Source organism: Rhinopithecus roxellana, chromosome 5 (genome assembly GCF_007565055.1).
Source record: "Rhinopithecus roxellana isolate Shanxi Qingling chromosome 5, ASM756505v1, whole genome shotgun sequence".
NCBI classification, from domain to species: domain Eukaryota; kingdom Metazoa; phylum Chordata; class Mammalia; order Primates; family Cercopithecidae; genus Rhinopithecus; species Rhinopithecus roxellana.
Genome location: NC_044553.1, coordinates 114,022,492 through 114,040,417, shown reverse-complemented (window position 1 = coordinate 114,040,417; position 17,926 = coordinate 114,022,492). Strand labels below are relative to the sequence as shown.

General features: G+C 44.9%; 2 protein-coding genes across 6 annotated transcripts in view; one reads left to right on the top strand and one right to left on the bottom strand.

Annotated features, from left to right (window-relative positions):
- Positions 1-684: 684 nt before the first annotated feature.
- CTXND1 (cortexin domain containing 1) lies at positions 685-1,499 on the top strand. Its single transcript, XM_030931583.1, has one exon. The coding sequence runs from the start codon at positions 685-687 to the stop codon at positions 862-864; it is 180 nt and encodes a 59-aa protein (XP_030787443.1). The 3' UTR covers positions 865-1,499.
- Positions 1,500-16,542: 15,043 nt separating this feature from the next.
- FAH (fumarylacetoacetate hydrolase) overlaps positions 16,543-17,926 on the bottom strand; it is a 36,052-nt gene continuing 34,668 nt past the window's right edge. For all 5 annotated transcript variants that reach the window (XM_030930028.1, XM_030930032.1, XM_010383301.2 and 2 more), the window contains one exon: positions 16,543-16,768. In XM_030930028.1, coding sequence (XP_030785888.1) covers positions 16,689-16,768 — 80 coding nt within the window. In that variant the 3' untranslated portion in view covers positions 16,543-16,688. The remainder of the gene's footprint in view (positions 16,769-17,926) is intronic.

The window sequence follows — 17,926 nt, the reverse complement described above, 5'->3', positions numbered from 1 at the left end:
GCTTTAAAAAACATAATAGACCAGACACAGTGGCTCACGCCTGTAATCCCAATGCTTTGGGAGTCCGAGGCAAGAGGATTGCTTGAGCCGGGAGTTGGAGGCTGCAGTGCGCCATGATTGTGCCACTGCACCGCACTCCAGCCTGAGCGACAGAGTGAGACCCTGTCTCTAAAATATATGCATATATATCATAATTACTTAATTTTTGAAATGCTTTCAGATTACCCTCAGATAGTAGTTTGTCTAAATGGAAAGCATTATCCTAACTGCCTTTCTAAAGGGTTTCATGGAGTGGAGGCAGCTGCAGGGCCTCTATCCCCTCCCAGCCCCCAGTCCCACCCTAGTCCCACACCTGCTGGACAGATGTCACCTCCCCTGCCCCAGCCTGGGGAGGCACTGGCTGCACCCTGCTAGAGCCTCTGGTTACCTACAAGGTTTCGGGCTGGGACCATGTGGGACCATGTGTACCCATCCCCTTCTACTCTCCTGCAGGGTGGTCTGAGCAGCAAGCTCTCCATGCAGGGGTAGCAGATAAGAGGGAGCAGAGGTTGGTGCCCTGCAATCACCCCAGGCACATGACCACACCCCTCCTTCCCCACTGCTGTGGCTGTCTCTGCAGGGGTGGAAAATGGTACCAGTCAAACCCGAGGCAGAGGAGGAGCAGCCCTCAGTCGCTGCCACAAGATGGAGGAGCCCACGCCCGAGCCCGTCTATGTCGATGTGGACAAAGGGCTGACCTTGGCCTGCTTCGTCTTCCTCTGCCTCTTCCTTGTTGTGATGATCATCCGCTGTGCCAAGGTCATCATGGACCCTTACAGCGCCATCCCCACATCCACCTGGGAGGAGCAGCACCTGGACGACTGAGGCACAGCGGCGGTGGAGACTGGACCTGGCAATCTGCGGGTGGCTGTGCCCCAGGATGCACCCATGTGTCCCCTGTCAGCCTGCCATCCCACAGAGGCAAGGAATGAATCTGGTCACCCAGGGAAGGAGAAAGTGCAACTTAGCCCTGTCAGCCCTCCCTCGAGCGCCAGCGTGGAATGCCCGGGTGCCATGGGTGTCACAACCCTGGAGCAGCCAGGGGAAAAGAGCCCTGGACCAGGACCCAGGAGGCAGGGGTTCCAGTGTGGGGAGTCACTGTGAGATGATGGGGTAGTCACCTTCCCAGGCTCCTGGGCACCTTTTGGAATTGGATCCAGCAACAGACACCCCCCAGCCATCACACAACAGTGGTCTTGTCTTGAGGAGACTCTCTATCCTTAAAATACAAAGTAGCACATGGAGGCTTCCAACCAAGAGGTCCCACCTGAACCCCAGCCCCCTCCCCATGGACCAGCAATGGTGTGGCAGTGAGAGGGGAAAGCAGGTTGAGGGAGTCTCACCTGAAAATTCACGAAAGGCACAGGATATGGGCTGCTTCCAAGCAGTATTTTTTTAAACTAAATATAGAGGGATATATTTTTCCTGTTATAAATAAAATGTACATTTTAGAAACTTGGGAAAATGCAGATAAATAGAAAGAAAGGGAGGGAAATAACACTTAATAATCCCACCTCCCAGAAACCACCATTTTGATATATTTTCTTCCAGCCTTTTTACTTGTATTTTTTAGTCAAATTCATACTCCATGCATGATGGTGTATCACTTCATATGGTAGCATGAGTATTCCCCACGACATCAAACATTCTTCTTAGCTGCCAGTTTTAGTGAGACTGAAGAGTCACTTCAGTCACTACCCAACCATCAGTTGGGTAGGTCATAGTTAAAAAATCATCTCCTTTGGTTGTACTTTTAATTTTTTTCGCTAATTTTTCCTCACACAAAATTACTTCACCCAGTAACCTTTCTGAGGGTGCACAGTCCATGAGATAAATATTGAATGGGGAGATCTGGGTTCTAGTCCCACATTTATCAGTCAAGTTACAATGTGACCTTGAGCAAGTCATTTCACCTCCCAGTGCCTCAGTTTCCTCATTGTAAGATAGGAAAAGCCTTGTCATTTTAGAATGTTTATTTTTTGCATATACCTCATGTGAACAAAAAGACAGAAAGGGGAGTCAATGTGCTATAAATTTGCTATAGTCGGAGTTGGGGGGCAAGGAAGAAGTTATTGATGATGACTCTTCTCGGGCCCTCCCTCTTCCCACCTCCTTCTGCCCTCGACCCCACTCCTACTCCATCACCTGCATCCATGACCTTGCAGCAAAATTATTAGAGCAGAGCCTACAAAACTGGTCCCAGGTCCCAATTCCTCTACTTCCTTGTTTTAGCACCCCAAATAACTCAGCCTCTCTGAGCCCCAATTTCCTCATCTGTAAAGTGAGGGAATAACATCTACCTCACAAGGTGAGGATGCAATGAGAGAACATGGACAAACATGAATGTTCTTGAGTTCACTACCCCAGGAGAAGCCAGGGGTCTGAGCTGGGAGGAGTGCCCCCTGCCCCTACAGAGCCTGGAACCCTCAGCTTTCCTCAACTTCTGAGGGCTACTTCCTACAGGCCAAATCTCCCAGCCAGAACCACTTGGTCAGAGGAATAGTCACAGCAGCCTTCCCTAGCACCTAACCTCAAGGGATGTGGTGTCTTCCAATTTACGTAATTGCCAGTGTCATCAGTTTTCCCGTAACATGATATGAAGTTAAACAAGAGCACCTGAGCTCCCCTTCCTCTGAGTGCATTTATTCTGTCCCTCCAAGGTGTGGCCTTCCATCCCCATCCAAGAGACCTGCAGGTGTGAAGAAGCTCAAGACTTCTCATTGTCTGCCTCCCAGCCATTAGTCCCCACCACAGCCCAGGCCACCTGGAAAATGGGTTTCCAAAGCACTATCACTACTAGGTGACCCCTGAATGCGGACAAGGCCACAGCTGTTCAGGCAGCATTTCAGGGGATATCCAGTTGTTACCCCTCTCCTACCCACCCTTATCCCCACTATTGTGGGATGCACAAAGGGACAGCTGGCAATGGCAGTGAACCAAGATGCAGGGAAGGCCCTGTATAGTGAGGAGGATCTAAAGCAAGACTCATGTGCGTTGCCTCAGGTTTAGCAGCAGCAGCCCTCACTCTGAAGCCCACCTTGAGATGCCAGGCACTTCTGTTAAAAATCTCATCAGCATGCATTTACAATGTAAACTAGAACCAACTCCCAGTCAGCTAATAACAGAGCCCAGGAACAAGAAAAGGTCTTCCAGACCGCCCCTGGACACACTTTAGAACCCTCAGGGTGAAAAAGAGGGTGCTCCAGGGCAGTGCAACTTAACCTGTGGTTGAAGGGCAAACAGCCTCTGCAATACTTGAGGAGCTTGTTAGAAACCCAAATTCATTGCATTGGGAGTTATACCTGATGTAAATGACAAGTTGATGGGTGCTGAAGAGTTGATGGGTGCAGCACACCAACATGGCACAAGTATACATATGTAACAAACCTGCACGTTATGCACATGTACCCTAGAACTTAAAGTATAATAAAAAAAAAATTACAAAAGAAAAAAAAGAAAAGAAACCCAAATTCACAGCCCCCTCCAGACCAACGTACAGAATGTACATTAGCAAGATTCCCTAGGTGGTTTATATGCACCTTAAAGTTTAAGAAGCAGTGCCTGAGAATCCCTTGGTCCTAATTAATTCTTTTCCATACTCAGATTGGCTAATGGGTTTCACCTTATCTCTTGACTCTTGTTTGATGGCAACAGGAAATAGTAACATTTCAAGAAGGGTGGAAAATATAAAAAGCACTCCCAACCCAAGCCTCCAAAAAACAGCAATTTTAATTTTGTGTCCATATATTGCCTTCTAATCATTGTCCTCATGCAAGATTTTTTTTCATAAAGATCTGCTATATAATTTTATATCATACTGTTTCTCTTAGTATTGAATCATAAGTATACTTTCATGTTGCTACTACATTCTTCACACTTGTCATTTTAATGGCCATAAAACATGACATCTAGTGCACATACATAATTATGTAGCTTCCTATTATTAAATACTTGGATTTCTCCCATTTTCCCTATTATACATGTTCCAAGCAAAAAAGAAAGATTAAAATACATATGATGAAGGCAGGGTGCTTGCTTAGGGCAGGGGAGAATAAATATTTACTATACACTCCCTCCATCTAAGAGACACATGGAGCACAGTGCGGAGGGAGACATATCTAAGAACTGGATCATATTAAGGAGAAAAAAGCAACTGGAATCTCAGGCTTCAATTGTTGCATTATGCTGCTGAAGCACAGAGGAGATGGTCCTTTGTGACCAGAGCATCTCAACTCGTTTCTGGCAAGCTGAGATGAACTTTGGGGTTGTGGATAGAAAGATAAACTGATCAGCAAAAGGAATGAACAGAAGTCTTCAAGGCTAGAAGTTGGCAGAGAAGAAATGAAAAGTATTAAAAGAATGGGAGGCCTGTGAAGTTGGCCACAACCCAGGACTTAAGGAGAACACAGGCTGGAGAGGAACTCTCCAAAGCAGAGAATGGGTGATGGGTTTTCCAGGCAATGGTGCCTAGAGGCCAGTTTTAAGTTGTTGCTTATACTGAGCTCAGCTACACTCCCTTCGTGTCACCCCAAGCCCTCTCTAAAGTCTGATAAACGATCCACTCTGCAGCAGTGGTCTTTGGGACAATGAAGACACCTCGGTGGTGGGTCATGTAAGGAAATACGATCTGGAAGGGGCCAGCAGTCCCACAGACAAGTGGGGTAGCAGAAATATCCAGAACCAAGAGTTCAGAGTGATGATCACTAGAAGAAACATGGCCCCTAAGGATGCTCAGAGAGTTGGATACTTATAATAGGACCCTAGCTTTACCATCCTGGCATATCATTCCCATCATAGATATTTCATTTTTTTCTAATTAGTTGCTCAAATGTCTACATGTTCTTATTGAGTTGAAAACCAGTGTCTCCCTGTCTCATTAAATTTCCAGAAGAACTTCAGAGGCTAAATCAATCCAAAAGGGGCTGGTCCTGCTTCCAAACACCAAGTGAAGAGAACTGCAAAGCTTGGTGTGTGCACTAGTGTGGTTTCATACCACTAGGTCTTGTTGTTGAGGACTGGGTCTGCCATGCATGATCAATGACCACCCGCAATGCCCTGTGGCCCAGCCTGTGGAGAGGTGCTCACACAGAGTTATCTGGGTCCACATCCACGTTCCCAGCTATTCTGTCCAATCATAGCACAAAGACAGGTTGCCTGTGTCCAGAGGGACACACAGCCTCAGCCACACCAGCCCTTATGAACTTGATGGTCATCAGCAAAGACTCTCTCCCTTTAGGAGGGTTCTCCTTGGGAGCTTTCAGTGTCTTGGCAGGAAAGAGATGGCACGCACGAAGCACTGACTGAAGATAGTTTAATGAAAGAATATTTGCAGAGTTTGGGCAAGGGTATGGAAAGCAACAGGGAAGAGTAAAACACCCAGGGATGGCCGGGCAAGGAAGCTCATGTCTGTAATCCCAGCACTTTGGGAGGCCAAGGCAGGCGGACTGCTTGAGCCCAGGAGTTTGAAACCAGCCTGGCCAACATAAGCAAGAACCTGTTTATCTACAAAAAATAAAATGTTTTTTAAAAAATTAGCTGGGTGTGGTGTTGCACACCTATAGTCCCAGCTACTCAGGAGTCTGAGGTGGGAGGATCACTCGAGTCCAGAAGTTTGAGGTTACAGTGAGCTAGGATCACACTACTGCACTCCAGCCTGTGTGATAGAGAGAGACACTGTCTCTAAAAATAAAAAACTAAAACAAACTACCCAGGGACAGGCAGGCCACAAACTATTACCATCTCAGCCTAGAGAGACAAGGAGGAGGATCTAGAACCCAGGGAGAGCTACAGCCATGGAGAAGGAGTCACCTGATGGAAGCCCTGGCCACAGCTAGAAGATCAAAACTCCTGCACCCACTGCAGCTCAGTAGGAAGAGAACCAGGGGAATAAATACCTTGACCTCTTGCCTCCTGCCCTCCAATCTCCTGTCTGGGTCTTCCATTGGCCAAAAACAACAGAAGCTAAAGGTCAGGGGACCCTAAGTGATACGGTCCACATAGGCAGCAAACTGAAGCAAAAGAAGAAAACCCAGCACAATTCATCCTATTACCACTTAGCAGCCATTCACAAACTTTGCTTAGATGGGAGGAAAATATTTTGTCCCCAGCACAGGGGAAACATAAAATCTCATCAGTCACCATATTGTGTGGGGGTGATAGCAATTTAGTCCCATTCCCACCTGCAACTTAAATCATAATGTAGCCACTCCTGGGTAAGTGGAACACTTCCTGTAAAGCACAACTGCTAGTGCCCCCTTCTGTGACTGATCATGGGGCCCAAAGTGGTAACTGTAGTCTTGTTCTCCCACCACCCATTCCATAGCCCCTCTACTTTCTGGCAGTCCCTTAGCTGTTGGATAATTTTATCTGGTGGAATGACCCAAATCTTCATCCACAGAGGATTCAGATTCTTGGTGCCCTGTCTTCATTGAGTTGCCACAGTATCCACAGATTCCTAAAGAACATGAAAAGGCCTTGAAGATCTCACCTGGAAGCACTGTAAAATTCTCAAAAAGAATAACAGGTGCTCTAGGGCAACACCACTCAAACTATGGTCCAAGGATGGACAGCATTGGCATCTCTGGGGAGCCTGTTAGAAATCTAATTTCATGCCCCCACCTCAGGCTTACAGAATGAGGACAAGGGATACAGGGAGTATCAAGTGCCCTAGCGAATCCCAGGGTTCCAAAGCTAGTACTCCTTGCCCCTATTGTGTAGCAGAAACCCTACTTTCCCTTGGATATTGGGGTGAACCATCCTGACAGTGCAGTGATCTCTTTCTCTGCCAATGTTTCAACATAAGGAGCCCCAGATGGCACAAGATCATCTTCCAATTTAACAGACCCATAACTATATTCCCTGGTGGAAGCAGTTCCTCTTGGTCACTAGAGATTTCCAAACCCACAAAACCTAAGGTTTCTTGTTTAAAGGCCATGTTTGTGGGATATACTGAGATGAATATGCTGTGGTTTGAATGTGTCCCCCAAAGTTCATATGTTGGAAACTTGATTCCCAATGCAACAGTGTTGAGAGGTGGGACCCAATGAGAGGTGATTAGGCCATGAGGGTGGAATGAATGGATTAATGCTGTTATCTCGAGAGTGGGCTTGTTTTGAAAGGGGGTGTTTCGTCCCCTTTTCTCTCTTGCCCATGTGATTCATTCCACCATGTTTATGATGCAACAAGAAGGTCCTCACCAAATGCTGGTTCCTTGATCTTGGATTTTGCAGCCTCCATAATTGTGAGCCAAATAAATTTCTATTCATTATAAATTACCCAGTTTGTGTTATTCTGTTTTAGCAGCACAAAATGAACAGAATGAACCACCACAAATGGCGGGGAGGGACAGGGATGGCAAATCCATATCCGGAATAAGTGTCTATTCCTACTGCCCTCCATGATGAAAGGGACTCAGTTTAATTAACCTTCTACCAAGTAAGTGTTTGCTCTATCTCCCACCACCCATCCCTGGGAATGGTGCCATATCAGGGGCTTGGCATTGGTCTCATTCATTGGAAGGCTACATATCCAGAAGTTATGGAAACCAATGGACCTTAGCAAGGGAAAGCCCATAGTGTTGATAGCCTCTGTCCCTTCCACTACAGTCACTTTGTTCATGATGTCATTGAGCAAACACCAGAGTAGACAGAGGAAGAGGCTGACACCCCCAAGTTGGGTCATTTTATCCACCTGATCGTTGAGAGTCTTTTCTGCAGTGGATGCCCTCCAGTAGGCATTTAGATGGCCCTTGAATATCTTGACACCCAGGGCCCCTTCAAAGATGTCTTTTCACACATATCTCCCGAAGACTGCCTTGGACCCTCTTCCCATCCTGTTCAGTTGGGTCAATGCTGTGATTCTTCTATTGGAGATGGTTGGGAATTCCACACAGCACCCCCATTTGCAACAGACACTTCTGGCACTATTGGATCTGCTGACCTTACGGACCAAACGGCAGAGTAGCTTTCATCACAGTCTGGATATATCTTTTCTAGAGTCCTTTATTATTCTGGGCCCCATTCAAAACCAGCGGTCTTATGATGTAACCAGTAAATCCATGAGACACACACACACAAATGTTTTATACATTGCCTCAAAAATCCAGAGATCCATCAACTGCTGAGCCTCTTTCTTTATGGTGGAAGACACAGGGTGAAGCAACATGTTTCTCATCTTAGTGGGGATATTCCAACAGGCCTCAGACTGCTAGAACCCAAGAAATTTCACCAATGTGGGAGGCCACTGAACCTCCACATGTGTTTTCTTCCCCTCTCTGGCAAGCATGTGGCAGTATGGCACTCGCTAGTCCTCATTCACCAGATCCCAGTAGCATAATGTTATCAGTGTAGCAGACAATCATAAAGTTCTATGGGCTGTCAAGATAAGAAGGGTCTCATATAATATGACAGAGACCAGGAGAACTGGCAGATCCCTGAGGTAATGCATTTAGGGTGTGCCACAGTCTTCTAACAGGTGAAGGTGAACTCCTCCTGATTATCTGTATTGATTGTGATGCAGTGGAAACTATTTCTAATACCACAGTTCTCAAACTTCGGTATGCATTGGAATCACCTGGACAGCTTGTTCTAACACAGCTGGTGAGCCCATAAAATTTTTAATTCAGGTGGTCTTCAGTGGAGTTCTATAAATTGTACATCAGACATGTTCCAAGGTGACGCTGAAGCTGCTAATCCAGGGACTACCCTTTGCGAATTGCTGTTCTAGTCACCAGGCACAATACCAGGTGCATACCAGGTGCCAGGGGCTAAGCGGATCTTCTCTAATAAAGATACCACATCCAGAACAACTTCTGAAATGGCATCAATTCCTGATTGTGTTTATGAAAATCTGTAATCGTTCTCTAGGATCCACCTGGTTTTTGCATAGGCCAGACAGGTGGCTTAAACAGTGATATGATTAGAACCACCTGTCCTGCATCTCTCAAGTCTTTGATGGGGGCACAATTCAGTTGCCCTGAAAATGCAGTATTGCTTTTGGTTTACTATTTTGGCACAAAGAGGTGGTTCCAAGGGCTTGCATGGGGCCACTTCTTCCATAATAGCCCTCACTCCATGGGTCCAATTGTCACCCTTAATACCAATGGCTTTATTCATCAGGATTTAAGTGGCAAATTCAAAAGGCTCAGTGAAGAGGGTTTAATTTGGGACAATTTTCAGAGGGACAGGTAAGGTAAAGAGAATCAGTAAGGGTTGATGGTTAATCCAGGGTTAACAACGATAAGAAGCCATTACTGCCCCTTGCTTAGGGAGAAAACAGTGGCACCAGAATCTAGCAAAGGCTGTGGTTATGTTTCCCACAGGAGCAGTAGGACACAGTGGGACACAGCCACTGCCCAAACCATGGCTCAGCAGGGAAAGAGTAAGGAGAATGATGCTCCCTGCTGCTTTCTCCCTCTATATTCCAACCTCTGCCTGCACTTCCACTGGTCAGTCCTAACCAGCAGCCAGAGGGCATGAGCCTGGGTGATGTTGTCCAATGAGGTCAGCCTCCAGGGACACGAAGAGCAGCACAGGGAAGGATGGAGAAGAGATCTAGAGGGACAAAGGGAGACAAACCTGCAGAGGGCCCTGGGTGCTCTTCCTGCCAACAGACCTCAGTCAGGGCCCAACAAGTGTGCCCAAAGCAATTTTCTAACTTTTTAGTTAGAAAAACAATTTTCTGATTATTTAGGAGAGAGGGTTGGAATATCAGTTCCTCACATCCCTTGGACTTCTTATGCAATTTGGTCCACTCCCTCTCCACCCTTCTGCACCAAGGAGAGGGGCACCCTGGTTATATCCAACTCTACCCTTTTTCCAAGGAAAGGAGTGTCCACTTGCCTAATCTACATAACTAAGAAGGGCCCCAGAATTGAGAATACTTCAGCTGACCATACAGAGGCTGCTGGGCAATATACCCCCAAAAAAGATTACACTGTCTCTTAGAAGCCACCTCCATTTCACAGCAGTCATCCCGTTAAGCGGGGGAGTTATGGGGGTTCACTTTGGAGATAGGACAGCAGCTCAGGCTTTCCGTGAATGTATATTAAGGGAAGAGAGATCCCAGAAAGTTAAACGACTCGATGACATTCAAAGGCTGAAACTTAAGCTACAAACGTAGTGCTTCAGTGACCATCCTTGGTGCACAGAGGTTGTTGTTTTGTTTTGTTTTGTTTTTGTTTTGTTTTCCTTTTTTCTTCTCTTAGATTACCAAATACAGTACTAACATCATTTGAAAGAAGAGTCTGGCTTGAGCTTATAGCTATGAAACGGGGAATTTTGTGAGTACAATGCCACACACATTTAGAAGCAACTACTGTCTAACAGGGGGATTGGACACAAAGATGCGTAGTGCACAACTCTGCCCTTGAGAAGCTTGCTTCCACAGGCCAAAATCAAAGTCCACATACCACTAGACCATAAATGGGGAGAGTGTTGTCCTAAAGGCTGAAAGCTCTAGAATCCAGTTTCAGCTCTGCCACTCACTAGTTGTGTGAAATGAGCAAGTCTCTGCTATTACACAACAAATATCAGAGACAATGTGGAGTCCAAAGATGGAGATAAAGAAGCAATATTGCCCTTAAGCTGGAGTAAGGTATGGAGGGGGCGCTTCCTTGGAACTCATGCCACAGAGGGGCCAGCTTATAACAAATATGCATACACAAATCTATTTGTTCAAATTCATACGAGCACTTCTACCCCTTGGGCCTCAGGTTGGTGCAGCTCAACCTGTACCGCAAATATCCAATCTTATGAGTAATACTGTCCAAGCCAAGAGAGTTCTTCTTCACGTCCCTACCCTGCATCCTCAAAATAAAAGAGACTATGTGAATGCCACGCAGGACTGTGGCAGGTCCAACCCTGGAGGTGGACATGTCAGTGGAAGCGCTTAGGTAAGAGAAAGGAATGATTATTTAACTTATTACACACTTCCTCCTAGCCAGAATGTAAATGATTATTTCCCCAAACAAATGTCATTTCCCATTTATATCAAATATCCACTTTCTTGCTTTTTTTTCTTGTTTGGCTTCTATTTGATTGAAAATTGGTAAAATAGGCAACTGAACTTAATTATCATCGCACTTGAAGGGAGTTGATGGGATGGCAATGTTTGGATGAGAATTAAAGACATAAATTCATCAATTACATACCTACTTTATACATTTTTAAAATCAAACTTCATTTCCAACCTGTGGTTCTGAAGGGACTCACAAAACGTGCCCTAGTTGGCACATGGGTATCATAACCTAAACGAAGAGTGATACTAATTCTTTACTTTGGCAACTAAATAGACAGTGAACACTAAGACTGCAAAGTAGTTTTGTTTTTATAAAATATATTTAATAAGATTTAATTAATTTTTTGAGTTGGGTTCAGTGACACATGCTTGTAGTTCCAGCTACTCAGATGGCTGAGGCAGGATGATCTCTTGAGCCCAGGAGTTTGAGGCCAGCCTGGGCAACATAGTGAGACCCCATATCAAAAAACAAAACAAAACAGATTTTATTACATTTTCAAAAAATGAATTTAGACATTTCATTTTTATTTGAAGAATTTTGAGATTAAATGTTAAAGCTCTTTAATTATAATCTGTATCTTGCTTTTTATTATTAAACATTTTGAATATTTTCAAAGAAAACTAACTTTGAAAGCGCATACGAAAAATTTAATTTTTCAATCTTTAACACTTAGTTTAGAGTTTTGATGAAGATATTTACTTCTTGTACAGTGAAGTATAATTCGATATACTTTTTAATATTTTATATTGTCAATAAAACACACATTTATGAAAAGCTCAGGAGAGCATAATTAATGATTCTAATGAAATTAAAGAAAGAAAAAATAATTGTAAAAAATAACGTCTGATTTTAAAAATGTATAAAGTATAAAATTCATGAATTTATGTCTTTAATGCTCATCCAAACATTGCCATCCCATCAGCTTTCTTCAAGTGCAATGATAATTAAGTTCAGTTGTATATTTTACCAATTTTCAATCATATAAAAGCCATCAATTTGCAAATATGTTTGTTTTGCAATTATGAAAGCAAACATATCTAGGTAGGAAAATAGAAAGTATTTTATTTAACAGTGTATAGCTTGTTTATACTGCCTAAATACTGAGACTCCATGAGCACTCTCAGGTTAGGCCCTGCAAATACTAGAAGTAGACCTATCAATAAGACACAATCTGCTCCCAGTCATCTCCTAGAATTCATTCACTTACTTAACAAGTATACATTGAGTAGCTCTTATGTGCTAGGTACTGATGAACTTTCAGTAAGCAAAAGCAGACTATCCTCAAATAGCTGAAAATCTAATGAAGGCAGATACTAATCAAATCATCATAAACAACAAAGGTCTATTTATTTCTGGGATCATGACCTTGGCCGGAATAGATGTGCCATGCTACTCCATTCCCTCTTCAAGAAAGAACTTGTCGCTCCAGCTTTTGGGTGTGCTGTTGGCAAACAGTCTGAAAATAAGACTGGCCTCAGCCTTATTTAGTTTTCAAGAGCAAAATTTTAAAAAGCAAAAACAGGCTTGCAAGCAAGCATCCAGTCTTGGTCCATCTCCCACGAGTTTCTTTCTGCCTCTCTGCAGGAGGAGAGAGAGCAAAATACTCCCACAGCCCTGGAAGTCTTGCTGAGAGGGCAGAAAGAGAGGGGATACACAGAAAACAAATTAGTACTTCGGAATACAACCCTGCCACATTACTTTTTCTGGAGTTATTAAAAGGAATATGCTTCCAAACTAAAGAAAGGGGGAAAAATGTGAAAATAGAACCACTTTTGAGATCCGTTTTGTTGTCAGGAATCTTTGAGATAATATTAATTATGATACTTTACACCCCAAAATTGCCAGGCATGGTGGCTCATGCCTCTAATCCCAGGACTAACATCATTTGAAAGAAGAGTCTGGCTTGACTCTTTGGGACTTTGGGAGGCCAAGGTGGGAGGATCACTTGAGCACAGGTGTTCAAGACCAGCCTAGGCAACATAATGAGATCCCATCTATACAAAAAAATAAAAAAATCACCTGGGCATAGTGGTGTGCACCTGTAGTCCCAGCTACTTGGGAGGCTGAGGTGGGAAGATCACCTGAGCCGGAGAAGTCAAGGCTGCAGTGAGACAAGATTGTGCCACTGCACACCAGCCTAGGTGACGGAGTGAGACCCTTTCTCAAAATTAAAAAACAACAACAAAAACAACAACAACAACAACAACAAACAGAAAAAAATCCCTAAAATTCCCTTGTCCTCAAAAACATTGTCTTCATTCAAGTCTACACTCACCCTCAGGAGAGCTCTCAATGTACAGTGTTTCAAAGGTAAACCAATACGTGTGAAAGGCCTCAGGACAGAGAAGTACCATGGTGGGGGCAACAAGGCTTCTCTTCCTCCACTCCCCTCTGCAATAGAGACAGGGGCTCCTGGCCCCTGGAACCCCTAGTGCCTGTCCCAGCCCAGGGCAGTAGCATGCCCCTGAGCCTAACTCCCTTGCCACCCTACAATAAAACCTGCAGTGGGCCCCATCTTGCCAGAAACACCTCTGCACTGACTCCTCCTGGTCAGGTAAAGTTTCAAATGAACTCTACTCTCAGTTCCACAGTCATCCATTCATATTCCAAATGGGCCACTAGTTAAAAACAGGAAGCATAAATGGAATACAAATTATAAGGAAGATACAGTGATAACTATAGCCAACCTGCCTTGAGATGCTCATCATCTCATCTGCAAGCTCCATTCATCTGGTCAAAATGCTTCTAGTCCTTAAAATACCACTGTCAAAAAGAGGAAATTTGGCTCTGAAAGTCATTTTTGTCTATTTCATATTATTACACACAGATAGGTTTCAATAAATTAGATCTCTAAAACTAAAGACCATTAAAGTCACTTGTCATGTGGGGCTGGCAGTGAGCACTTCTGGAGTTGGAGACAGTAAAACAAAGAGGCTCTTGCCGCTGAAGATTAGGGAAAAGTAATTGCCAAGTAAAGCCCAGGCTGGACCCAGAATTAACATCCATTAGTTTGGTTTCTTAAGTGAATCTGGTGCCAGGAACATTTCTGGCTCTTTCTGCCCTGTGTATGTTTCAGACTCTGGTGCAGGTCCATTGGGTTTTCCCAACATCACCAAGCCCTTTAAGTGCGTTAAATGCCCAAAAAGGGAATAAGCGTGTGATCTCAACTGATGACATCGGCATTCTCTGGTGCCAGTGGGAACAAGTGGATTAATAATGATTTTAAGTGACCTTTGCCCATGACCCAGAGATCTCCAGTAAAGACCTACTGTGCAGAGCATGAGGGCCTTTTATCTATGTGCAGGTGAGGGCTTTGAGAAAAAGATGAGTCACTCCTGTGGGTTGATGCCAGGAGAGAAGGCTTCAGGAACAATCTCAGAACACAGTCTAGAGAGCAGGGGTTTTAGCTGAGTCAACAGAAGCAGATGTCACCCTGGGAACATAAGCCCCAGGAATTCAGAAAAATCCTGGGGAAGGCTTTGGTCTTCCAAATTCAAATAAGTGTTTACATCAGTCTGATCTGGAGAGTAACGTCTGGGACACCCGACTGACAGCTGCCCTATACAGCATTTCCACTGAAATCAGCAAAGCACTGGAGAATATGGCCCTAGAGCATAGCTCTAGGAAGTCAAGTCCATGGGGAGCAGTTCAGCCTCAGAGTGTGATATTTCCAAGCCTGCATGTAGCAGAGACTACTAATTGTCCCCCAGTGTTCATTCTCCCCTTCTTTTAGGGCAATCAAACTAATTTTCACAGGGCAAGCAATGTGTTTAGATGAAATACTGTATTTCCAGGCTTTCTTGTAATGAGGTATGGCCTTGTGACCAAATTTACATCAATGAAACGTAAGAAATGTGTGGTATGGGACCACCAGGAAAGCTGCTTAAAGTGACCTAACTCAGGAGGAAGGAGTTCTGCCCTTCCTTCCTCCCAATCCTCACCTCTTTGTTGTCTCTTTCTGCTGGCCTGGAACTTAGGTATACTAGTTGGAGCTCCAGCAGCCATTTTGCACCATGAGGTAACTCCAAGACTGAAAACCACATACCAAGGATGGCCGAGCAGAGGTATCTTTAATGATACTGTGGAGCTGCCATACTAGCTCCAGCCTTCCTGACCCCAGATTGCTTTTATGTAAGGGAGAAATACCAGTCTCCTTGATGTTCTTTAGAAATGATAAGCATATTCCATCCTCAGGGCTTTGCACTGGCTGATTCCTGTGCCTGGAGGACTCTGTCCCCAGGTATCCATCTGGCCTGCTCCCCTCACTCCTTCAGCTCTCTAGCAGAAAGGTACTACAGGATTAAGGCCTTCTGTGACCATATTTACAATAGCATCCACATCCCCCAGTCGTCCATAAAACTTATTACCATCTGTCATACCACATGTCTTTTCCTTACCTGTTTATTGTCTATCTCTTTCCACTCAAATGTAAGCTTCAAATGGGCTATTCTGTTTACTGCTGTGCCTCTCATCCTTAGAACAGTGCTTAACACATGGAAGGTGCTCAATAAAGATTTGTTGAGTGAATGAATGAATGGTGCGATCTGATGGATCGGCTCTGCATCCTCAACTATCCTCCTAGGCCCCAGTATAAGGTTCATCAGGCCCAGGAAAGGTTGCAGGGCACCCTCCCTTGCTGTAGTCACCAAGGAACTAGGGTAGAACCAGGGCTGCCTGTGTGCAATGGGTTGGGGCAGAAGAGATGGGACAGAGCTCACTCTTCTGGCTCTAGTGGGCTTTCAAGAGGTGAAAAGCTAGGTCCTTTTCTGCCATCATCACAGTTCAGGTGTGCACCCATGACTCGGAGGCTCTTCCCAAGGCTTACAGTGTGGAGACACAGCCACAGGGCCCATGAACCAAGCCTACGACCCATATGTGCTCATCCGTTAGCCCCAAGAAATACTGGACATGTAGGGTGCTGTGATGGGCAATTTCATGTACTAATTTGGCTAGACTAAGGTACCCAAATATTCTACATGTTTCTAAGAAAGTATTTTTTAAGTGAAATAAACTTAAATCAGTGGAGTAAAGCAGATGACCCCCCACAATGTGGCTGGGCCTCATCTAATCAGTTTAAGGCCTTCACAATGACTCACTTCCCAGAGGAAGAGAAAATTTTGACAGCAGACTGCTTCAGATTCAAATTGCAGCTCTTCCTTGGGTCTTCAGTCTGTAACCCACCCAGCAGGTTTTGGACTTGCCATCCTCCAGAATCCCATAAGCCAATTTGCTAAACATCAATCAATCAATCAATCGACCTCTTTCTCCTTGGTTCTATTTCTCTGGAGAACCCTGACTACTACAGGTGCCAGTCTCTTTTCATATTCCATGGAAAACCAGGAGGCCTGGGATGTCTAATAAGAAAACCCCACAAAGACCCTTGACCTCATGAATAACAGTGAGAAAACATATTAATGAATGTCTGGCAGGGAGGCTTTACACACCTTGACCCACTGGATCAAATCACGATCATAAGTGGACACAGCTGCACCTGCGGCAGTGCAGGCCTCAGAGCACAATGGCTTTATTTGTCACTGAATGAAGGACCAGGCTTACAGCCCGAGGGAGGATCCCCGTCACAGGATTGAAAGGGGTGCTTGAGCCCTTTGTTTCTGGAACAGCAGAGAAAATCTCATGATGGTAAGAGAGCAGGCAGCACTTTTCCAGCACACTGGCCAAAGCCGATGCGGTAACCATCCCCCTGGCAATACCCTGGAACAGAGGAGGACAAGGGTCAGTCACAAAGTTGCTGGGCTCACCAGAACCAACACCTAGGCAGCGGCAGTGCCCGTCAGCACACGGCTGGCCCAAGGCAGGAAGGTGCCATCAGAATCACACACATATCTTAAACACAAGAATAACCCTCCACAGAAGCTGGGCAGAGTTACACACAGGAGCACTTGGACTAGAACCTGGGCCCACCTCCCAGCCAGGGATCCTCAGAGTAACTGCAAGGCTCAACAGCTTTCCTGTGGCTGATATGGTTTGGCTGTGTCCCCACCAAACCTCATCTTGAGTTATAGCTCCCATAATTCCCATGTGTTGTGGGAGGGACACGATGGGAGATAATTGAATCATGGGGTGGTTTCCCCCATACTGCTCTCATGGTAGTGAAGAAGTCTCATGAGATCTGATGGTTTTATAAGAGGAAACCCCTTTCACTTGGCTCTCATTCTCTCTTGCCTGCCACCATGTAAGACGTGCCTTTTGCCTTCCACCATGATTGTGAGGCCTCCCCAGCCATGTGGAACTGTGAGTCCATTAAACCTCTCCTTCTTCATAAATTACCCAGCCTCAGGTATGTCTTTATCAGCAGTGTGAAAACAGACTAATACAGAGGTCAACTCTCCCCACACGGGTTTGGGTTCAAATCCTCGCTCTGTCAATTAGCCTGAAGCCAGAATACCTGAGTTCAAAGCCTAGTTCCTCCACTTACTGGCTCTGTGATCTTGGGTCCCTCTAGACCTCAGTTTCTTCATCTATGCAATGGATCTAATGATAGTGCCCACCACACAGGACTGCTGCAAGGATGATGGGAGCAAATGCATAGAAAACTCTGAGAACAGTCTCCAGTCCCTATGTGAAATACCCTGTAAGTGTCAGTCATTATAACCATTATGAACTGGGTGACGGGGAACAAGCTGTTTAACTTCGGAACTCACCTCCTTCATCTACAAACAAGAAAAACAATGCTTATCTCTCAAGGTTGTAAGGATTAGACTAAATATTTCAGTGAAATTCCCAGTACATCTCAGAAACTAATAAATACTAGTTTCATTCATTTAATTTCATTTCAACAAGGCTGATGGAAAAGCAGAGAGAAGTCCATCTCTGCCCTTGAGAGGGGTCCACTTAGAGGGAGTGGGAGGT